Source organism: Myotis daubentonii, chromosome 6 (genome assembly GCF_963259705.1).
Source record: "Myotis daubentonii chromosome 6, mMyoDau2.1, whole genome shotgun sequence".
NCBI lineage: Eukaryota > Metazoa > Chordata > Mammalia > Chiroptera > Vespertilionidae > Myotis > Myotis daubentonii.
This window is the reverse complement of record NC_081845.1, coordinates 17,168,727-17,193,276: the sequence shown is the minus strand read 5'-3', so window position 1 is coordinate 17,193,276 and position 24,550 is coordinate 17,168,727. Positions and strand designations below refer to the sequence as shown.

The window sequence follows — 24,550 nt, the reverse complement described above, 5'->3', positions numbered from 1 at the left end:
TCTACATAACTACTCTTAGGGGAAAAGGGATGGGGGAGGGTGAGCAGAGTTTAAAAGCAATACTGTGGGTGGCAGCAGGCAGAAATCAGGAGAGACCTTCCTCTTGATTTTCCCTGCACACTCCCAAAGACTTGTGATTGCATCAGTTTGGTCTTGCCCTTTGCCTGACTTCACATTCTTCTCTGAAGATCTTGCTTGGACTGCCCTTAGGCACACGGCTCCAGAGAAATCAGCCCTGTGTTGTCAGAAACTGGCCTTATCAGTAATTGATTTTATGGAATGCCACAGTTTTAGTCAGAAGGTATTTGAAAAGATTTATAACTTTGGCTGCCTCTTTTCTGATAATGAAGGGTTTTTTTTGTTGTTGTTTGCCTTTTGTTTTCAATAAGTTGACCAATTTTGCATTATAATGGTTAAACTATGGTTTTGTCTTTTTGTCTTTCTCTCTCAATTCCTAGTTAATAATCGTGTTGACATACTGTCTTAATAGCACCACTGATTTTTGTTCTTGTTCTAGCTCTATACTTCTAAGGTCACACTTCATTTTTTTACATGCTTTTCTTTTTCTTTTTTAAATATATTTTATTGATTTTTTTACAGAGAGGAAGGGAGAGAGATAGAGAGTTAGAAACATCGATGAGAGAGAAACATCGATCAGCTGCCTCCTGCACATCTCCCACTGGGGATATGCCCGCAACCCAGGTACATGCCCTTGACCGGAATAGAACCCGGGACCCTTCAGTCCACAGGCCGATGCTCCATCCACTGAGCCAAACCGGTTTCGGCTACATGCTTTTCTTAAAGTATTGTTAGAATAGTTTTCACAAGAGATCAAAGCAAACATTTCTGAGTTGAAAACACTATTCTGTTTTCATGTCATCTTGCATTCTCAGTTTAAGGGACTTCCCTAACTCTACATCCTAAGAACAAGAAGTGGTTAACTTTGAGTAGGTTGTTCACCAATCACCCTTACTCCTGGAATCAATTTGGATCCAGACTGAGAAGGCACTATAGCTTTTCCTTTTTGGGTTTTTTCGTTGTCGTTTTAATGCTCACCCAAGGATATTTTTTCCATTGATATTTAGAGAGAGTGGAAGGGAGGGAGAGGTAGAAAAAGAGAGAGAGAGAAGCCTCAATATAAGAGAAACATTGATTGGAGGGGTTGCCTTCCGCACGTGCCCCAAACAAAGCCGAGATTGAACCTGCAACCCAGATACGTGCCCTTGACTGGGAATCGAACCTGAGTCCCTTCGGTACACAGGCCGAGGTTCTATCCACTGAGCACATCGGCCAGGGCAGGCACTATACTAGTAGCTTTTGAAGTCACTACTTAGGGTACCCATAGGCAAAAAAAAAAAAAGAAATTCTGATCTAAATTCACATCTTCTATAAAAATTAACTCAAGCTTGTTACTAACTTAAATATAAATTAATACAGAGGTCCTCAAACTTTTTAAACAAGGGGCCAGTTCACTGTCCCGCAGACATTCCACACATGCGCACTGCGGGCCCGGGACGAGTCGGCTGCTAAGCAGGACAGGCAGCGGCGGCAAAAGCACCCGGCGGGCCGGATAAATGTTTTCGGCGGGCCGCATGTGGCCCGCGGGCCGTAGTTTGAAGACCCCTGAATTAATATTATTAAACTTTAAGAAGAAAAAAAATCTTCAAGACCTATGGCTGGGCAAAGAGTTGCTAGACTTGACATCGAAAGCACAATCCATAAAAGGAAAAACTAATAAATGTTGAAACTTAATGCCCAATGTGGGAGCATTAGGAGGTGGGGGCCTTTGGGAGGTGACTAGGTCATGAGGGTAGACCCCTCATGAATGGGATTAGTGCACTTGTAAAACAGGCCTGAGAAAGCTCCTTGCCCCTTCCATCATGTGTGGTTACAGTGGTTCTCAACCTTCTGGCCCTTTAAATACAGTTCCTCATGTTGTGACCCAACCATAAAATTATTTTTGTTGCTAATTCATAACTGTAATGTTGCTACTGTTATGAATCGTAATGTAAATATCTGATATGCAGGATGGTCTTAGGCGGACCCTGTGAAAGGGTCGTTCGACCGCCAAAGGGGTCGCGACCCACAGGTTGAGAACCACTGGGTTAGAACAAGAGGACAACCTTATACTGTCACTGTTGTAATGAGCTAGCTAATATTAATAACTGGAAGAAAGCACAGGAAGGCCAGACATTCATGGTCATCCAGGCAGCCTCACCAGGAAGTTGCCATTTAACACTCCCCACAAGGAGCCACGGATCCATTCCCTGCAGATCACTGGGGGAGGGGACTGGACCAATGGAAGATGGACGCATGCACAGTGAAGTCAGGGTGACGTAAGGAAGACACTTGCCTGTCAGTCTAGCCTGGGGAACCATGGACTGGCTAAAGGGGGTGCAGACACTGCAAGCACATGAAATCTTAGGATAAAATCCCCAAAGCAATTCTCTCTCTTGTTCCTCTGGCCTGGCTCCTGCTTCCTTGCACTCACCCATGTTCCCTCCCTAGCCATGCGGCCCTAGAAGCTGCCTGGCCCATGGCCATATGGACTCCCCCCCCCCCCGCCCCACACACACACAATGGACTCCAGCTAGGAACACAAGCTAAGCTCGCCTGATGCGGGACTGGACTGCGCAAAAATGGAACAGAGGCTCTGGGCAGTGGCTTTAACCCTAGCTCTGCTGAAGACACAGCTGGACTTCTTCCAAGGCAGGATGGAGGGAGAGGGGACCTTGGAAACTCAGGGGTCCAATTCCACACAAATAAGTATCACTCATTCTCCTGTGCTAGTCTCAGAAAATCCCTGTTCTCATGACATCGCAAGAAGCCCACTTCCACTGGCAACAGGTGGGGACAGGAGGTCTCCCCACCAGTAACAATATGAACCAAGAAGTGGGCTCTTAGCAGACCAGAACCTGATCATGCTGGTACCCAGACCTCAGCCAGCCAGCTCTAGAAGTGTGAGGAATACATTTCTGTTGTTTAAAGGCCACTCAGTCTGTGACAGTTTGTTACAGCAGAGTGAATAAACTGAGATAGCAAGATAATTATACTGGGTGAAAAAAATCTAATCTCAAAAGGTTTCATACTATATGATCCCATTTAGTAATATTTTTTAGATCATAAATTATAGGGATTGAAAACAGATTAGTGGCCTGGCCAGCATGGCTCAGTCAGTGGTTGAGCATCGCTCTATGGACCAGGAGGTCAGGGCACAGGGCTGGGTTGTGGGCTCGATCCTCTCAGTGTGGGGCGTGCAGGAGGCAGCCGATCAGTGATTCTCTCTCATCATTGATGTTTCTATCTCTCTTTCTCTTCCTTTCTGAAATAAATAATAAAAACAAAACAGATTAGTGATAGTGAGGGGTGGAAGGTAGAGAAAAGGAAGTGAATATGGCTACGAAAGGATGGTACATGGGATCTTTTTGACAGAATTGCTCTGCATCTTGATTGTGATGGTGGCCATATAAATCTACATGTGATAAAACTGCACAGAACTAAATACACAAAAAACACACACAAACACAAATGAGTGCTTATGAAACCTGGTGAAGTCTGAATTAGGTCAGTAAATTGTATCAGTGTCAATTTTCTGGGTGTGATATTGTAGGATAGTCACATAAGGTTTTACCATTGTGGGAAACTGGATGAAAAATATAGGATACCTCTGTATTATTTCTTACAACTACATACGAATCTATAATTATCTCAAAATAAAGAGTTTTTTTAAAAATCACTATACACTTCGTATTTATTCTAAGTGTCCTACCTTTCTAATGTTTCACCCATTTGATGCCTGCTGTCTTCCTTGCCCAAACAATCTTGTTACTCTCTATAGTCCCAATAGTGAAAAACATTTCAATTCACTACAATTAGTAGTTTAATTCTTGCTTTCCAAAACCTCTCATTCATGGTTTACTATTACTAATCGGAACACACCCTTTGGAAACAACCCTATATTTGAAATCAGACTCTTACATGGCATGAAATGGACAAAATACTTTCTTAATTACCTCACTGGTAAAACAGGGGGAAAACCTAAGACACAGGTTTATTATGAAGATTGAAAAAAATAGTATAAGCACTTGGCACACAGTAAGTAGTTCCTTAAATATTCACTTCCTTCCTTTTTCCATTAATAATCCAAAACCTAGCTTAATTTTTGGATGAAAACATCAACAAATAACTTTGGCTGTTAGTTTCCAAGGCTTATATTTGGAAAACAGGATATGCATTTTTTAAATATGTCTTTATTGATTTTTTTTTTTAGAGAGAGAGGAAGGGAGAGGAAGAGAGAGATAGGAACATTGATGAGAGAGAAACATCGATGGGCTGCTCCTGCACACCCCCTACTGGGGGTTGAGGCCACATCCCGGGCAAGTGCCCTGACTGGGAATTGAACTGGCGATCCTTGGTGCCTAGGTCAATGCTCAACCACTGAGCCACACCTGCCTGGCAGGACGTGCATTTTTAATGAGCATAAATAGGGGGTTGGGGATGTGGTGAGCCTGAATTTAGTTCTTAAGTAGTATTTCAGTTTAGGAGACAGTAATGATCCTTTTAAGCTTATCTTCTCACTCTGATTTTCAAAACATTCTAATTATCAAAAATTATTTGATTTATGTTTTAGCTTATTCATTTTATTGTGATTAGTGAGTGGCTGTCATATAGATGTTTAAATCTGTAAATAGTAACTGATAATGTACTAGATTACTTCTCCCAGATACTAACAAATGTATATATGTTGGATGAGTTCAAGCCTTAAAAAATGACATGGACACACAGCCCCTGGCCCAGTAGCTCAGTTGGTTAGAGAGTCGTCCCAATACGCCAAGGTTGTGGGTCCCATCCTCGGTCAGGGCACATATAAGAATCAACTAATGAATGCATAAAGAAGTGGAACAACAAATTGATGTTTCTCTCTCTCTCTTTCTCTTCTTTCCTCTCTAAAATCAATCAATAAAAAATATTTAAAAACGACATGGATACTATTGATAGAATTTCCATCCATTCCAACCTCCTACAAAAATACTATTTATTTTTCTGTGTCTATAAGTTCTCATTGCTTAATTCCTTCGCCTTTTCCACCCAGCCCCCAACCAAAAATACGTTTTAAGTAATGGATACCCCACACAGAAGGTATCAGCCTTTAAATATGCCACAGATTTTTAGTGGTAGCTCAACCAATTAAGCTACAGAGCAGGAAACAAAGTATATTTAACTTCTATAGGTTACCTACTCTGTTTATGAACAATCACAAGCCACAGAATGCCAAGAATATAGACAAAGTCCTCTCAAAAAATTTTTTTAAAGTATTGATATAACTTTGCAGAGCAAATGCTTACCGAGCAAAATAACTTTGTTTCCGTTCTTTCTTCTCTTCCTTGGTATCCATCATATGAAGTTAAAAGTGCAAAGTATTTGGGGAAGTTCTTCTTTTTAATCAATGAGTCATAACCCTGTAATAAAAAAAGCAACAAAGCGACTATAAATTAAGACACTTAAAACGGCCAATATTAAGAATAAGGCAGAGGGAACATGTCCCATAATAAATGGAAGAAAAGCTTTATCAGTCAACACAACCACATGAGTCATATGAAGTACAAATACCCATGGGGAACTAATTTTAATAAAAATAAAAGGTGGCTGGAAAAAGAAACTGAAGTGTTCTCTTCATAATTAACAATTATTTCAAAATGTGCTGAAATGAAAACCACAGGCTTTGGAAGAGCTTAGGCTAGCTATCAGAAGCTAATTTTTAAAAAATATTTAAACTCATAATCACTCTTTTCAAGTAATTAATATTGACTGTCTCATACATATGGAAAATGGATCAGCTAGGTGTTTTACAAGAATGTTCTTTCTTTAAAAATAAAAATCACATCACCGTTCTATTTTGTTTTCGGAAACACGCCAGCAAGACCATCCCACTGGAGCAAACGTGGAAATGAAAGTGCGAAGCCTCTGGAAGCTGTTCCCAATGGCTTCACCCACTTGCCTCTGCCTCTGCCTCTCTACCCCTGCTCCCTGCACCTACGCTTCCCGGGAGCACTTTAAACCTATAATAAAGGTTGTCTCCAGATCAGTCTTCCTTAAATACCACTTTGATCCCCACAGCCCTGCTCAGAAATTCCCAGTGTCTACTTACTGCCTGATTCACGGACCTGAGTTTTCTGCAGAGCACCAACCTTCCCTAAATCTGTCTTTACACCCTAAAGGGGTATCAAAGGAAAAGCAAAGAGTGTGGAGCAATCAAATTATTTACTAATTCATTTCAACTCACTAAACAATGCACAATACATATTACATGAAAGGTGCTGGAATACGTACCAGAGACCAAAGATAAATATAACATGATATTTGCCCTAATGGAAAGTACTGTCTTGCAAGGGAAACACTTAGGATTCCCAGTCAATGGGCTGCTTATGGAGAAGGCACAGGTGCCACTGGAGCCTAGAGGAAGAACACTCGGCCTTATGCACTCCTCACACACACCAAGATCTGAAGGATGAGCAGGGGTTTCCTAGTTAAAGGGTACAGGGAAGCAGGTCCAGCTTGAACAAAGCAAGAAGACAGTATTTCCCTCCTATGCCAGTATTACTAGTAAATATGCAGCAGAGCAACTGTGGGAGCTGAGGATGAAGACATGGCCAACATTAGGTCATGGAAGACCCTTTATGCCACACTAAAAAGCTTGAGCTTCATCCTAGCTACGCATTATGTGCTGCCCACCCCCTTCACTACACCAAGCAGTCACACTGAACCCAATGGCAGTCCTTGCAGAAGACATCACCAAATTGACCAGAGATGGTTCACAAGATTAAATATCTCTGATGTTTATGAAAGGAAGCCACCATAGGGTTTTACATGAGGGAGTAATATATGCAGATTGTAGAAAATGGACTTAAAAGGATACAACATAGCCCTGGACGGTGTGGCTCAGTTGGTTGAGCACTGTCCCATGCACCAAAAGATCACCGGTTCAACTCCCAGTCAGGGCACATGCCCAGGTTTGATCCCCAACTGGGGGCATGTGCAGGAGGCAACCAATCAATGTTTCACTCACATATGGATCTCTCTCTCTCTCTCTCTCTCTCTCTCTCTCTCTCTCTCTCCCTCTCTCTTTCTCCCTTCCTCTCTCCTTCCCTCCCTCTCCGTTCTTCTCTCTCTCAAAATCAATTTTTTTTTTTAAAAAAAAGAATGAAGCATAGGGTGAAGCAGATCTATTAGAAAGAAATTACAGTAAAACTACTTCAGAGAGAAGGCCCACATTTAGGTAGCAATATTTAACACAGAAAGAGGAGGAATAAATTCAAAAAATATTTAGGAGGCAGATTAGTTGAGATTTGATGACTCATTCAATGTAGACAACATGGGAAAGGAAGAAAGGAAGGATGTCCGAGTTGTTGCTTCAGGGTCTGCGTAGACTGTGCTATCACAGATATGATACAATTTACATGAAGGGGTCAGACAGGGGAGCATAAACAGATGAAAGAAGGTTCGGGACATGTTGTTTTGGAGGGGCCCATAGGCTAGTCAGCTAGAGATACTCACAAGATGTGTGATTACATTTAAAACACAAGAATGCAGTTAGGGCTAAAGAAATAGATTTAGAAATTACCAGCATATGGTTGTGGTTAAGGAGGGGGGCCAGGATGGTGATGAGAACACCCTGAAACCATGACAACTACGCACAAGTCCCTGTATGGAAACAGTCTGGGGACGCCGCCTGAACTCGTACTGCTTTATCTCCTCGTCCCTGACATGGGCTCCACCCTCAAGTTGACCAACCTGTAGGGAAAATAAGAGTTATGCAAATAACTAAAATGTAGCAGGGTTAGTAACTTGGAGCTGTCCCAAAGACTACTGCTGGGAATCCAAAGGACTCAAAGTTCAATTTTGATTGAGATGTTAAAGTAAATCTTTCAGGACAGTGACGATTTCAATAGGCAAAGAGGAAAAAGAGAGAGCATTCCAGATAAAGGGAACACACCTGAGCACAGGTAAGGATGTGAACAGGGCAAGACACATTCAGGCAAGGACAACAGGGGGGCTACCAGGTAGGAAAAGCAAACAATTATGATGCCTGCCTACCGTAAGTCATTTATTTTAACATATTATCTACATTATCTCTTTTAATCCTTACAACCACATTATGAGTTCGGTATCCATTAAAATGAGGCGGAGAGGTACTAGTTTCCTTAGTTCAACAGCAGCAGTGGAATCGGCACAAATCCAGTTTGGTGTACACTTCTATGCCTGTCAATAACCGCGGAGCCAGAAAGCATGTGGATCGAGCTAGGAAAGAAATCGGGAACCAGCAGCATCCACTCTCTCAGCATAAATGCCGCAGGTTATGACAAATGCAGCTGGCACTGCGGGAGTGGGCCACTGAGACCTCCGACAGGACCACCTGGATGGAGAAAGGCCAGGCCTGCATGAATTACCCGGCTCGCAACCTTCATCTTTTACTCTTTCCCCTACTCTGAAGCAACTCTGCTACAGTCTTCCTTCTGACCAGATACAGCACAAGGCCCGCTTCTGCTCTGAAGCCTTCCCCGACCACTTGTGTGCCCGTCTCTCCCTGCATTAAGCTTATTTCACATGCCCCTTATCACTTACTGGGAGGCACTTAATTACACTGGGTGACAAGGACAAGGCCACCTCCCTTAGCCTCTTCCCCAGCTGCAAACAAACCGAAAGTTCCTTCAAGTCAAAAACCACCATGTTTCATATTTTCTTTAAACTTTATACTAAATAGGTAACACAGAACGAAGAAGAAAACCCACATAAAAGCCACGCAAGTAACTAATCTAGACTTGGGGTAAGGTCAATTATATGGCAAACTGATTTGTATCACTAATATGGCAAACTGATAGAAATCCAAGGATTCCTCCCAAATTCAGAACTACTTGGGGACGGGGGATGGAGACTCAAGCCAGCCTCTCTTGGACTCCAGAAAGCATTAGGATGCCAGGTGGTTTATTTTAAAGTTCCTCGCCTGCACGCCGCCATATGCGATGATTTCCCTTTATTAGATTTCCCCTCATGAATAAAAATGAAGTCATAACAATCTAATTGGAAAATTTTTATATTGCAAGCCGAGCCAGAAACGCATATTTAGTTCCAGTGGAAAAATATTGACAAAAATATGCACAAGAGAAAAATGATTAAATGATCCAAGAGCTGACATCTGGTGCTGCTGTATCTCTCTAGAACTGGCAAAGCTTTTTTTTTTTCCTCTCTAATATATTCTATTCGATAAATTTAAAATATGCTAATCGTTGATTCCTTTTCAATTTCAGGGAATTTTTATATTCCTTAAACAAGACAGACGCAGCCCTTTCAACTCTAGACACCAACAGATTAACCAGAAAGAGATCAGCGAAGGATGCTATCAACATGCTTTGCACAGAGCACCACACGGCAGCCTTCATGCTTCAGTGAAGAACCAAAGATCCTTAAATCAATCTCTAATGCGAACTACATTTTCCATTACAAGTGGTTATAATGGGCTTCTTAAAAGCCCCTCTTCCACCTACTGTTGACTTTTCCTCACATCAATAAACTCTCGACTCATCCAAGCACTGAATTACAAGAGTATCTTGCATCTACGGTGTATTACAGACCAAAAAGACTTTTATGAGGAAGCACTTCTATCTAAATATTTACTTTTGTGATCTTAAATCAGGATAGTCCGCTTAAACCAACATCTACTTCATTATTCAAATAAAAATGGCACATCCACCATCCTTACCGCATAAGAGCGTGTTGAAGACAAAGTAGGTCTGGATTGCCAGCAAAGTGCTCCCTGTTTGAGACCAGGTGCTGCTACGCAGAAGGAATTGAAGCACAGAGCTATCGGGGACTTCCTAACTCCACCCAACCAGTGTGACCTGCACCATCCAGGTGGCCTCTGGCTTCACATCTCACACATTCAGGTATAACCAGTCCAGACTCGGGGAAAAACAGTGTATACTCATGATGTCCATCAGCTGTTTTCCCCAAAACATGTTTCTTATTATACAAATGAAAAAATGACAAGCACATACTTTGAGGCTTGGTCACACTAAGTTTGGCCATTTAAGGAACAGACCAAAATGTTTCTTTCTATGCAGACATTCCCTTTTAGAAAATACACATAAAGAAATATAATGGGTGTTCAGTCTTTCTCAAAGCCACGCTGTCATTTAAAATAACAAAGGCAGCCCTGGCCGGTTTGGCTCAGTAGATAGAGCGTCGGTCTGTGGACTGAAGGGTCCCAGGTTTGATTCTTGTCAAGGGCGTGTACCTTGGTTGCGGGCACATCCCCAGTGGGGTGTGTGCAGGAGGCAGCTGACCGATATTTCTAGCTCTCTATCCTTCTCCCTTCCTCTCTGTAAAAAATCAATAAAATATATTTTAAAAAAAATAACAAAGGCAGGCCCTGGCCAGGTGGGTCAGTTAGCTGGAGCATCACCTGGCACACCAAAAAGGTTGCAGGTTCAATTTCCAATCAGGCACATACCTAGGTTGCAGGTTTAATCCCTGGTAGGGTGTGTACAGGAAGCAACCAATTGGTGTGTTTCTCTCTCACATCAACGTTTTTCATTCTCTCTCTCTCTAGCCACCCCTCCTTCTCTAAAAAAAAAAAAAAAAAAAAAAAAAAAAATCAATAAACAAAATACTTATATACTATATACTGTATATTGGTCAAAGTGCTGGTCTGGTTTACCCTGGAAAAAAACTGGGATGAAACGACAGCTATTTTCAAATATTTTAAGGGTCTTATCTGGGAGAGGATTTAGGCTTTTACAATAGACTCTCAAGGACTATACCTAGAACCAGGCATTAGCTATGGAGGGACAGGGGTCTTGGCTCAAGTCAGGAAGAACTGTCTTACAGACAGATGCAGACAGCTGCCTCCAGAAAGAGTGGCTTCCGAATCATCTTTAGTGACTGAGCACAAGCAGAACGACCACGTCATGAGATTGCTATAGAACAGCACTTCGCAACCTTATCAAAATCAACACCTCTCATCTAAATAAATATGTAAATATTTTCCAAATACTCCTTTTATAATATTGAAATGAAGTTCACAGATAATATAACCTATGTATACACTTCATTTTATGAAATCAATATAATGCCCAAAGAAAAGCAACTGGTAACAGGTACTTCAAAATGCAAATTCTCAAATTAAAAAAAAAAAAAATCTACGTAATGCCAAAAAGAAAAGTAATTTATAACAGGTATTTCAATTCGTAATTTATAACAGGTGTTTCAATTAGTAAACTTTCAAGCACAAGTTCATTAGAAGACATAATGAAACACTTGGATGCCTACACTTACTTACATAGGACAAGTTTAGCTGTAGGAGACATGAGATCAGGAACTATTTCACTATATAGAAAAGTACAGGAAAATGAAAGAGCAGAAGGAAGAAGGAAAGGATGGGTAACGGGGGGGTGGGGGTGCATGGAACATTAGAATAAATACTAGAGCTATAATAACCAGAGTGATATTGCTATGCATGGCAATTTAGATGTAATCTTCCTTTTCTTTAGAATGTCCCACTAAATATTCACGTAAGTCCTATACAAGATAGGAAATTTCCAAATACAGAGACAATTCTCCTTTGTCTAAGACAGTGGTTCTCAACCTTAGTTGCACATTAGAATCACCTGGGAATCTTTTTAAAATCTTGATTTCTGGGCCTCATCCTCCGGAAATTCTGTGTTTTTTTCTTTGTTACTAATGTTGTGGCCCTACCCCATAACAAAGAAACAGAATTTCCGGAGGATGAGGCCCAGAAATCAGGATTTTAAAAAGATTCCCAGGTGATTCTAATGTGCAGCCAAGGTTGAGAACCACTGGTAAGACTATCCCCTTCACTGCAGGGCACTTGGCAACTCTGCTTCCCCCCATCTCATTGCCAGTAGTGCTCCCCCAATAATCACGCCAACCCAACTGCACCTTGGTGGGGTCTAATGCCCTCGCCGAGAATAACTATTCCAGAAGAAAGTTCAGTTCTATGGGGAAACTCATATTTTAAATGATTTTTTTAATTGGAAATATTTTATTTCCTTTGAAGCTGATGTTTTATACACACTGCATGTGAGAAGTTGCCTGTTTTCGATATGTTCTGTGCCTCACTGACTGACCCCTTTGACCCATGTTGGTAAGGCAGCACGGCACCAGTACAGCAGGGCAGGCTTGGTTGCATTGCAGACTAGTATTTCCGAGAGATGTAGCCACGGGCAAGTTACTCCATTTCTCCAGCCCTTTCACAGATAAGGAAATTCTGTAAAATTCCTTTATCTGTAAAAGGGCTGTAATAGCGATTAAATGTGTCCATGGAACAGAGAATTCTAGCCACTGAGATTCCAATCAACCCAAATGTTCAAGTGTTTATGATTCCTACCTTCAACACCTGTCGCATTAGACTCAAATCTGCCCTAAACATTAAAATCATATAGTGAACTAACTCAAGTTAGGCAGTTGTAGTGACTATAATGATGACAACAAGCAGCAACGGTTAAACATTTATTGAACATGAACCATATGCACCACATTTTTGGGTCAGTGCTGTTCCATACAGAATAATCTTTATGACTGTATGAAGGTGTCAATATTCTTGATCCTTTTCAGATAAAAAATGTGCAGTCTAGGAAGGGTAAAGAACTTGTTCAAGGTCAAAGAGCCATGAGTTAAAGCCAGAATGGTCAGTTTTGTCTTATACCAGAATTAGAACCACTGATAACAGCCTCTAACATTAGGCCATGTTACTGCATAGAATTTTCACTTCAACTACCCACCATTCAAAAGTTCTGGCCAGTTTTCCTTTAGGATGTAATTCCTAAACTCAATATTCTCCAAGGAAACTTCCATTATTAACAAGGGAGATAAAGTTTACATCAATAAAGCAACCAGGAAAAAAGGTATCATAAAAATTAATGCCAAATAAAATGTGTTATGCACAGAGAGGTACTAAGGGAAAGAAAGGGGCCACGGTCACAGGCCAGTGTTGTTAGGAAAGGTGTTTGAAGTGGGATGACACCCAAAGCAACCACTCGTGGTTACATTTCAATAGTGCTACACAACCAACAATCATCTGTTCACCAGAAACAGTTTTATCCTTAATGCAAATGTGCTCCCTGAGCATGCTCAAGAGGACAGCAATTCTATCTGGTTTCGCCTCACATGTCAAGCAAAGGCGAGGCAGAGAGAGAGGCAAGTAGTGCTTTGGTTATGTGAAGGCAAACCCCTATCCTGTAAAACTACTGTTTGGAATTCTCTGCTATTCTTTAGAAGGCCTCTTATTCTGAAAAAATAACTTTGCTTTCTAGCCTGCTTGAATAATGAAGAAGATAAACTTAGCTGTCTGACCTTGCAGGCCAGAGACTAGATATGCCCAATGCCATGCCAGGTGCATTTTTTAATTGGATAGAACTGTGTAGTTTTCAAGGCCGCCAGCAAGGACACAAAGGGCTGACTCTTCCATAAAAAAGGAAGTTCTGCTTGTAGCTTTGCTTAGAATTTGGATTCATTTCCCTGAGCCCACCGCGGTGAATAAAGTGTAACTCCAAACTCTCAGAGCGTTGCTTGGTTCTTCTCCGGTTTTTCTGTAACAGTTAGTACAAGCATAGTCTAAAATGTGGTAAATACACAAATGTGGGTTCAGGACAAAGCATAATGAAATGTCTAGGGGCAAGGAGCCCTGCCCAGCAGGAAATGAAGTCAGCACTGTGAAATACTATGACCTCTTCTTGAAGACAAATTATGCGTATGAGTTTCAACTAGAATTTTCCCAGAGACTGGGTTAAGAAACCAGCCCACAGTTTAAGTGCCTTTCTTTTAAAGGTTTATTAAGTTGATTGATATAGAAGTTAGTGTAGCTGGTAGGCATGGCTCAGTGGTTGAGCGTTGACCTATGGACCAGGAGGTCACAAGTCGATTGCCGGGCACAGGCGGTCAGGGCACATGCGCCTGGGTTGCGGGCTCAATCCCCAGTGGGGGGCGTGTAGGAAGCAGCCGACGATTCTCTCGCATCATTGATGTTTCTACCTCTCTCTCCCTCTTCCTTCTTCTCTGAAATCAATAAAAAAAAATATATTTTTAAAAGTTCTTGTAGAATTCAAAAGAGAAACGGCCCTTTGCTAGGCTGGATTGCTCGTCTCAATTGTGAATTCCTCCCCTGAAAGAGAATAATACAATGGCTATGCCACTTTGCGGTGCTTTGCACTAGTATGAAGAGTGTATATCTCCCCCCACTTGACCATGTGGCTTGTTTTGACCAACAGACTAAGGATTAACAGTGTGCCTGATTCAACTAGGAGGCCTGGCAAGTTTCTGCACTCCGCCAGAAGGGTAGGGGAGGGTGCTGAGGATGCTGGCCCTCCTGGAGTGCTGAGTTCATGCAGCGGGGGAGTGGGAGGCCAGGCTGAGCGCCTGAAATGTGAAGAGGACACAGTTCCATGATGACCTAAGCAGCATTCTCTGGCTTAAACTTCCAAGAGGAAGCCACCACCCATAAAATCTCATGAATCATTCCTCTTGGTCTACTTATTCTTGAACTAGCCTGGAGCTGATCTATACACAAGGCAATGGAGCTAAACACAAGAAAATACCAAGCAGATGGCATGTGGGTGAAGATGATGGGGAAGTGAAATATGAGTAGCTTTGAAAGGAGGAAGAGAAAGTAAAATATGTAAAAATGAATATGCATTTGGTAAAGAAAAGCACAGAATGCAAGAATCCTATCATCTTAATAATTTCTAACAAGTATCACTGCACTACATATGGATAACAAAAAAATGGAAAATGAAAATGATCCCATCATTCCTATGATTCCATGGGGGGGGGGGGGGGGGAAGGCTTTAACATTTTGTGACTTTCTTGTCTTCTATGCCGGTGCAGTTTAAAATCAAATCAGGATCTTTTTGTACATACAGTTGGGTATACTATCATTTAAAAAAAAAAAGTCTCCATTGTTGGACTTGTCTCAAAGGTTCACAATATCATCCTTGATGATAACTAATTCGTATACAGTTGCTTACTCTGTGGCACACAGGGTTCCAAGTTCTTTACGGATATTTACTTACCTCATTCTCAATACCTTGTGGGAGATGGATACTATTATCTTTATTTTACAGCCAAGAAAATCAAGGGGAAATTCACTTGCCTAAGTTCACAAAGTTGGTAAATGGTGCAACAGGACTCCGATCCAGGCAACTGGCTCAGAGTCCCACCTCTTAACATTGTCTCCCATACCACTTGCCTCCCATAGAAAAGGTGCGCTGCCGAAGCCGGTTTGGCTCAGTGGATGGAGCGTTGGCCTGCGGACTGAGGGGTCCCAGGTTCGATTCCGGTCAAGGGCATGTACCTGGGTTGCGGGCACATCCCCAGTGGGAGATGTGCAGGAGGCGGCTGATCGATGTTTCTCTCCCATCGATGTTTCTCTCCCATCGATGTTTCTAACTCTCTATCTCTCTCTCCCTTCCTCTCTATAAAAAAAAAAAAATCAATAAAATATATTTAAAAAAAAGAAAAGAAAAGGTGTGCATCACTGAAATTCAGCCGCATCTCTGATTTCCTTAGGATGTACGCTTAGAAAAGAATCACTGGTGCCAAGGGATTCCATGAGCTAAACTGCTCTCCATCCAGAGTTTACCAACATGCCCTCACCATCCACTGAAAGGGAATGTGACCCAACCTAAACCTTGCCAGCATTGTTATGAACTTTTAAAATCGAATTATAATTTGTATTTCCCTGATGCAATCAAGTTGGCTTTTTTTTTTTTCATGCCTTGGCAATTTTTAGTTCCTATTTTGTGAATTCTCTATTCCTGGCATAGACTGAATGTTTGTGCACCTCCCTCTCCCATTCATATTTTGAAAACCTAATGCTCAAGGTGATGCCATAGGTGGGGTCTTGGGAGGTGATTAGGTCATGAAGGCAGTCCCTTCATGAATGCGATTACAGCCCTCATAAAAGAAGCCCCTAGAGACCACAAAGAGAAAGAAGTCAGCCGTCTGCAACAGGAAGAGGGCCCTCACCACACTCCACCATGCTGGCACCCTGATCTTGGACTTCCAGACTCCAGGACTGTCAGCAATAAATTTCTGCTGCGTAAAAGCGACTCAGTCTATGGTATTTTGCTATAGCAGCCCAACTGGACTATTCTTCCTCGAACGCTTTTTAAAGCGTTAAGGCACGTTAAATTGGAACTACTTTGGAAGGTGCTGTGATTCAAGGTAACAGAGGGCTGCTAACGAGCTGTTTCAGTGGGACCCTGTAGGCGGGCAGGACTTTGGGGTAACCACCAGGCTCAGCTCTAAGCGCCTGGAACCATAAGGACTGAGCAGGCTGTCCCAACAGACGAACAGCCAGAAACTGTGCTTTATACTGTACAGCAGGGGCTGCACTCACCCAGGGGCTAGAATATCCATTACTGCTACTCAGGGCACCTCAATTCCTGGTACAACATGTCTGGTTTGCTCAGTGAGGTCGGAATTATAGAAAGAAAATGAAAGATCTTGAGGTTTCTCACACCTATGGTGTCATCTCACGTTTTTCCTATTCTACGCAACATAGCAGGTTAGTGATCAGAGTCATCCACCAGAGGATTCCACGGGAACTGTGCTGAACAAACACTATTCAATTCTTCGTCTGTGAATCCTGTTAATCAGTCAACAGCAAATTACCTCATGACAGGCCCTCTGCGATAAAGCTGAGCACCGTGGACACCATCTGGTTACTGGACTTGGAATTAAAAATACCTCATTCCCATACTGAGGACCACTCTCTCCAGGTGGATCATATCATCTGTCAGGGTCAACATTTCACAGTTTCTATTTCTTTCTTTTTTCCATGAATCCTCACCTGAGGACATTTTTTCCATTGATTTTTAGAGAGAGTGGGAGGGAGGGAGGGAGGGAGGAGAAGGGTTGGGGGGGTGAGGGGGTGGGGGGGGGAGGGAGAGAGAGAGAGAGAGAGAGAGAGAGAGAGAGAGAGAGAGAGAGAGAAAGAAACACCGAGACACACATCGCTGCAGTCTCCCACACATGCCCCAACTGGGCCAGGGATGAACCCGCAACCCAGGTACGTGCCCTTGACTTAAATGGAATGCTTTTACCAATTTTAAATTAGTGATAAATGGACATAAATTTAAGTTAAAAAATAAGTGCTAAAAATTTAGTTTTGCAAAACTATATAACATTGTTTCCCATGTGGCTATATAAGCTCATTCATACTAAACTTGCAGTACTTGTTCAAAGCATATTTAATGGAACTGATTAAATTGTTAATCAAAAACATATTGTGTCCAGAGATCAATTTAGCAAATATTTTCATTTATTTGTTTTTATATTTTGTCTTGTTCCACAAAGGATGTGAACCAGCTTAAAAATAGAAAAATATAATTAGATAAAAATCAGAATCAACAAAAACAAGGTAGAATAGAAGCTCAAGATCAAAGGGAAAGTTAGAATATCAATATTAAGGTCACAGGTTTTTAAAGGGTTATTAAAACTGAGTTGCAAATTTGACTCAGTGTTTCCTCATTGTCAAATGAGAAAGGGAAATGATTCTAGTTCTGCATGATGAAAAATAGACATACTAATTGTTCAGTGAAAATAAAGCTTTTCTTTGGCATTTAGAACTGAATGGAAACAGGAGCTGTAGAAGGGACCATGATTTAATAACCTCATCTCCTAACATAACAGTAGGTTTCTTGTAACTGTCTTTATTAATAGAATCCCTGTGTGAACACAAGGGGTGGGGGGTGGGGGGGGGGGCTGCAAAGGATGCAAAACAAGGTAACCAAAGCATATCGTTTCTGAAGATCAGGCTACACTCCTGGTCTAATACCCAGAATTGTAGGGGGAATGGTGGATGTCACGGCCTTTGTTCAGCCAACCCTCTAGAAACATTATTTCTCTCAATTAAGCTTCTGATCAAATTTATGAGCAGACAACTCATATTCTCTGGTATGTGCAGAAACAAAGGCATTCTACACCACTGTTGAGGGGAGATTAATGCACAACAATTACTCTTTAATCATCAGTTCCCCACATTTGAAATTCAAGATTATACAAATTTTCTATACTTCTTCTGCAACCATAACAATTTTGGTTCCAACATGTGTGAATTGAGTGAATCCTACTGGATGTAAACAACAAATATATGGGCTGGGGTGAAATGGACTGGAATAAAAAAAATTATGCCAGGATAAAAAGGACAGTAAATAACATTTAGCAAGGAAGAGATAGAGGTTTCTGCAATAAAAACTTAAGATACAGAAAAATAAGACAGAGTAAATCCAGGTCTTAGAATTGCATTCCAGTGGTGCATTTGGAGAGGGGTTCTAGGGGCTCACCAGACAGGTCGCGAGCCATGGAATCACAGAGGCATGGCACATTTACATGCAGGATACACACAGAAAAATGCCTCTTCCATTCTGAGATTAGGAACCGGCTCATACTTCATTTATCTCAAGGCCAAGTGCACCAGCAGTTTAAAGGTTCAACTTCTACTTGTCAAATGAACAAATAAGTATTTATTATCTACAACAAAGTAAAAAGAGTTTGCTAAAACCATATGGGAGGGCTCTTTTGAGAAGTTTAAAGTGTGCAAGGAAGAACAATGTAAATAAACTGCTCATTATCCTCGATTACAAATTTAAGATGTGTAAAATGTAATTGTCTGTATTTCTTGAGGGAAATTTTTGCTTTATTTCAAGGAATCATATTTTTCATAAGGGCCCTCCTACCTTAGGTTCCTCCAATCTTAGCAGCTTTTGCTTAAAAGTATTACTTCCTTCCCGTCTAGAAAGAATCCAAGTAGGATAGAGAAGCAGTAAGAATAAACTACAGCTTACTGTTGTTTTGTGAAAATAAGTCTTTTGGGTAATATGTAGTGAGGATGGTGAAGAGGTATTAAAATGACAAAAAAAAAAAAAAGGAGGCAAGGAGAAAGCAAGCAAATGACTGAACCACACCCATATAATTTTGTTAAACAAAGCGATTGAAAAGAGGTTAATACTGACTCAGAAAACTTACATATCAAAAAATAAAAATAAGAACAGGAAATAGCATAGTGCAAAAAATAAATGAAATGTGATGCAGTTATCCTTGATTTCTTTCAAGAAAACATTAAATTTAAAGGCAGAAAGGCACTGACTCTTCCAAGTCCCTGATTTCACAACCACCCTGGTTGTCAAACTTATATTCTTATATACTGATATCTTTATATATGGAGGAAAACCCATATAGTTAAAAATATGTAACTGTAACATATATTTTGAATCATTTAAGAATCCTAGACAATTCTACATGCTTTATTTTTTTACCTTTCCCTGTAACAAAATACATTATAATTAGATCAACCATAACAACTCAACTTTGAAGCGAGTTAATATGTCACTTATTAACCAAAACCACTATTACCTCTGGAGTAACTTCGAATTTTCTTTTAAACATGAACCGTACTTTTAAAAATCGTGTGTCAGAGTTTAACTGAAATAAGTGTGATTACCAGTGGGACTGGAAAACTTGCAAGCTGGGACATGAAATAAACTTATATTAAGAGTTGGGGAGAATTACCCATATGGTCTTAAACATGGCAAAATTCAAACGTAGATGCTAACCGAATTTGGCTATTCACACAAAGAAGGAGTTTAAAAAATCCAGTTAAACTTCAACGGCCACAGGACAGACAAATACTAGTACATTTTGACACTAAATTGTCTTTAGATGAAGCTTGAAACAGTTCTTACAAATAACTAATAAGCGCACCGTAAGCATTAGAGGCAAGGGATTGCGGGATTGAACAAGGCTTAGTCCTCCTGGAGTTTACACCGGTTCGTCTTACAAAGCTCTAAACCTCCATACGTCCATGTCCAACTGGGCCTGACAATGGCTCACTTTCCAAAACTGTAAACCTTATTGTTTAAAATAAAACAATAATAACCTGCTAGAACGCATCACCAGTGCCTCAGAAATACAAACCATAACACCTAGTTGGAAGCCAGGCTGCTCCCAAGGCTGCCTCTGCTGGCGACTCCGTGCAAGCGTCCCGACACCTGTAACAAACTTGCCACTTGACACACATCCCTTCACCCGAGCAGGGGGCTCCCGCACGGGGACCCCCAGCCTCGTGCATCCCCGGAATAAATCTGACTCCTAGAAGCACCGTGTCTAGCTAGCCCTCAAATGTGGGCTGTAAGGGGTGGAGCCACCTGTTTTATATACCGGCCAGCCAGCTCTGAAATGCACAAAAATCCACGGCGACTTCTAGATGCCAAGAGCAACGCTTTCCATGTCTCCACGTTCGGCTGAAACAGAAAAACCGCATCTGCTCGTGCAGCCGAAAAAAAAACACGATGACATATGTTTCCCTGCGCTGCTGAAAATCCAACGGTCTTCCCCCCAAAATGAGCCGCGCGCCCAGGAGCCCTCCCCACCCCCGCCCGCGGCGCGCTGGGCCGAGGGTGGGCGGGGAAGGGGCGAGCTCCGCTCCGCCACCGCTCGGCCACCCGGGCTCCCACGGAGGCTGTCGAGTGACCCAGGGGCTGCGCCCGGGTCATCAGCACCTCGGAGCGCCCCACCGACCCGGGCGGGAGGCAAGTTTGGCGGGTCCCGGGCCCGGCCCCCACCCCCACCTCCCCAGCAGCAGCATCAGCAGCGGAAGCCGGCGAGGACTCCTCGGTCCCGGAGAAGGGGAAGGGGATCGGGGCACCTACCTACAGGGCGGGGGCGCCGGCACAGCGGGTCCGGGAGCAGGCGATCGGGCGCACGCATTTCTGGGAACCGTGGCCTCCGCTGCTCGGCGCGGGGGAGCGCATCCTCCGGGGTGGCGGGGAGGAGGGGTCGTGGGGGGGACGTGCGCCGAGGAGGAGCTGGGCCGGGAGGGCGGAGCGCCGAGGCGCACGACCCCGGGGACCGGCGTCGGGAGCGGGTGGACGCGGCCGTGCCCGGGATAACGCGGGCCTCTTCCCACGAGCGGCGGCGCCCGGCCCACCCTGCAGCTGAGCCCGCGGTCAGGGCATCCGCCGCCACGGGCTCGCGGGCCTGGCCGGGGGCGGGGAGCCGCGGGCGGCACGACGCGGGAGACGCCCGCCTCTAGCTCCGCCCGGCCCGCGCCACGCTCGGCGCCCCTCCGCCGCGGCGGGGGCCTGGGAGCTCCGCGACCGAGCTCGGCGGCCCCGGCTGCAGCTGCGGCATCCTCCTCGCCCGGCGACCTCCGAGCTGGGAGCCTGGGTCCCCCGCCCCCCGCGGCTGCGGCGGCCCCCGCTGCCCGCGCACGGCCCCGGCTCGGGCCCCGCGGCTCCGCCTCGCCGAGCTGCGCGCGCGGCCTCCGCGGGCCTCGGCCCCTGGTGACGCCTCTCGAGAGCGAGCTGGGCGCCGCCCCGTGGCCCGACGCTGAGCGGCAGAGCCCGGGAGGATCTTCTTACCTCGCCCCGGGCTTCGTCCCCTCCAGCGGGGCTGCCGTGGCCGCCAGGCTTTGCGAGATGAGCTGCAGTGAGAGGCCCCCCAAGCTCGAAAGCCTAGGGTTGCCTTCCAGCTCGGGAACCAGTCCGTTCAGCCTTCAGTCCTTTGCGGCGTTGCGTTTTGCAAAGGGGCCCACCATCTCCTCCCCCTCCTGCTCGCGTCCCCGGTACAGCATCCCGGATGCAGCCAAGTTGCAATCATTACAGCGATTGGACCCTCCAGGCCAACTCTTGGCAGCAACCCGAGAGAGCTGGGAGAGAGCCCGGGCCGGGAAGGTTTGCATCAGCGGCTGGGCAGTACCTGGGGGCCTCGCATCCCCACTTCCTGCTGCCTCTGTGGTCCCCTGACCAGCACTACAAGATGACTAGGAGGGTTTGGCTGCAGGGTTCACACTTACTCGCAGAAAAAACCCTCAAAGCGCAGCCTGCGTCTGGTCTGATAATACTGGGGTGTCAGAGGCCACACAGGAGACACACCAGATAGTGGCCTCCTTGGGGTTGCTGACGCTGTTTGTGCAAAGCAATTAACAGTGGTGGCTTTGGAATTTCAGTTACAAATGGTCGTTGCACTATCTTGCAAACTGTGGAATAATTGCCCAATTCTGCACTCAGCTCGTACAACAGTGGACCTCACGTTTACATCTTCATAGTTTCTATATGAAAAATTAAGTGGTTTTTTTCCCTCTTTTTTCTTTAGGTAAAGTGTTATTTGCAAATTATTTTCAAGGGGGAAATTAAGCTCCTAAAATATAGAACTGATTTTTTTTGGAATCAAAAGATCATGGTTTGAGATGTCCAGAGAAACTGGCCTGCTCTCACAGTTCTTTGATGAGTGCTTTTATGATTTTAAAATCTAAAATCACCTTGCAGGGCTGGTCATGGGACCACAGAGGGAACAGCACCCCAATGGGGATGGGAAGCTCACAGCTGCTGATGCAAATCTTCCCAGCCCTGGCTCTCTCCCTCTCCTGGCCCTGGCTACAGTCAGCCTGGAGGGCCCAATTGCTGTAATGAGTATAAGTTGGCAGCATCCGGGATTCTGTACGGGGACAAGAGCAGGAGGGGGAAGAGCTGATGGGCCCCTTTGTGAAATGCAAAGGCTGGGAAGGACAGAAGGCTGAATTTACTGTGGCCAGTGGTTTTGAATAAAGAAATAAAAAATTGTTAAAAGGCAAAAGAAAAGACATGTTCCATAGCAGTACAAATTGTGATAAAATCCCTAAGACTTTTTGAGGTATGTTCCTTTACGCAAAGTGGTGGTCCTGGGCTGAGCAGGGGAGGTACCTCACCCCTCTGGGTTCAGGAGACATGAGCCCATGGCTGGGTCACTTCCAGGGACTCCAATTGATCTAGAGCCCCATTTATTTTTTTTTAAAAGAGACCTATTATTAATTATGTCTTGCCCTCAAATCAGAATAACTGGGTTATAGGAATGTGTGTGTATATACTGAAGTCACTTAGTGAGAATTTGGCAGTTGTTTAACAATATTTATAACGATGTCTTCCTTACAACATAGTTTCTGCAGGAAATGTTGATTGAGTTGCAATTCTAGACTTCATCCTTTCCCCACCAAAAGTTCCCTTTTGTTTTCCTCCCTATGGACCCAATGTTCAGTCAAGAAGCAAGTTAAGTAGTGATCTTTTTTATTAGCCAAAGATAGAACGGAGTATCCACAGAGTTGGGCAAAAGTAGGTTTACAGTGGTTTGTATGGAAAAGACATACAAGTTATGATTATTACAATAGTTTTATTAACTCAAAAGAATGTCACAGTGCAACTTCTTTTGCCCACCCCTGTATTTTAGTAGAAGTAACCATCAGTTATAAAATGTTTGTCAGCCTTTCCAAAACATTGCATGTAAGTTAAGGATCCTCTTTACTATCTTCATGAACACCTCTAGGACTGCATGCTGTATCATATGTTTATTATGATACTAGAGGCCTGGTGCACAAAATTTGTGCACTGGAGGGAAGGGGGTGGTGATCCCTCAGCCCAGTCTGTGCCCTCTCGCAGTCCAGGACCCCTAAGCCGGCAGTCAGACATCTTTCTTGCAGTCTGGGACTCCTCGCTCCTTACCACCAGCCTGCTCGGCTGTTGCTCCTTAGCACTGCCCTGGAGGCAGGAGAGGCTCCCACCACTGCTGCTGTGCTCACCAGCCGTGAGCCCAGCTTCTGGCTGAGTGGTGCTCCCCCTGTGGGAGCACACTGACCACCAGGGGGCAGCTCCTGCATTGAAGTCTGCCCTCTGGTGGTCAGTGCGCGTCATAGCAACCGGTTGTTCCTCAGGTTGTTCTGCAAGTCATTCCGCCGTTCAGTCAATTTGCATATTAGTCTTTTGTTATATAGGATTTTATTACAGTGAAAGTGCCAGTGAAATAAAGATTTCTGCTCCCTAGCTTAGATGGTGGGGGAATTCCCTCTTAAAGATTCTTCACTCATTCTATTTCATCAACTCAACACTTACTGGTTTTTCTACGCCTTGTCTTTATACAGAAATCAGAAGAAACAAAGCCATTTCATTTCCTTTTAAATCGGTGCTGTTCAATATGGTGCTTACTAGTCACATGTGGCTATTTAAATTTAAATTAAATTAAAAATGTTTTTTATGCCAGTAGCCATATTTCAAGTGCTGAAGAACCACACATGGCGCATGACTGTTTTTTTGGACAGAACAAAATAGAACATATTATTGCAGACAATTCTTCGGATAGAACTGTTCTAAATAGAGGTGAAATTTTAATTGGGAGATAAGATATAGTGCATAAACTAATTTGGGAAGTCTTAGTACACTACAGATCCAGCACATCATAGTTTTTTAGTATAATGTAAATAGGTTCTTTGGTGAATGGGCCAAGGTTTGATGCTTCTCTTGGCTTGTTATAAAGTCCAAAGAAGAAGTAGAAATCTCCTTGTCACTGGAAAGGAGGAGCCTAACAGTGTATTGAGAAAGAAATACTGATGTACATAGAAATGGCCTGTCAGCACACAGAATTTATGGCAGATTGTTTGGATTAAACCCAATAAATTTGCCCTCTTCTCTAATTTACAACAAATTTAAAATGTGTGTTCTTGGACAGTTTC

General features: G+C 43.5%; 1 protein-coding gene across 6 annotated transcripts in view; it reads right to left on the bottom strand.

Moving 5' to 3' along the window:
- NCOA7 (nuclear receptor coactivator 7) overlaps window positions 1–21,787 on the bottom strand; it is a 113,220-nt gene extending 91,433 nt beyond the window's left edge. Inside the window, exons 1-3 of one of the 6 annotated variants that reach the window (XM_059700254.1) lie at window positions 20,724–21,297; window positions 20,174–20,315; window positions 5,346–5,459 (exon numbers count right to left, since the gene is read on the bottom strand). In XM_059700254.1, the coding sequence (XP_059556237.1) occupies window positions 5,346–5,398 (53 nt within the window). In that variant the 5' untranslated portion in view covers window positions 5,399–5,459; window positions 20,174–20,315; window positions 20,724–21,297. Of the gene's footprint in view, window positions 1–5,345; window positions 5,460–20,173; window positions 20,316–20,723; window positions 21,300–21,434 lie in introns of those variants that run through there. The other 5 variants (XM_059700255.1, XM_059700256.1, XM_059700258.1 and 2 more) reach the window with 5 other exon arrangements.
- Window positions 21,788–24,550: the final 2,763 nt, after the last annotated feature.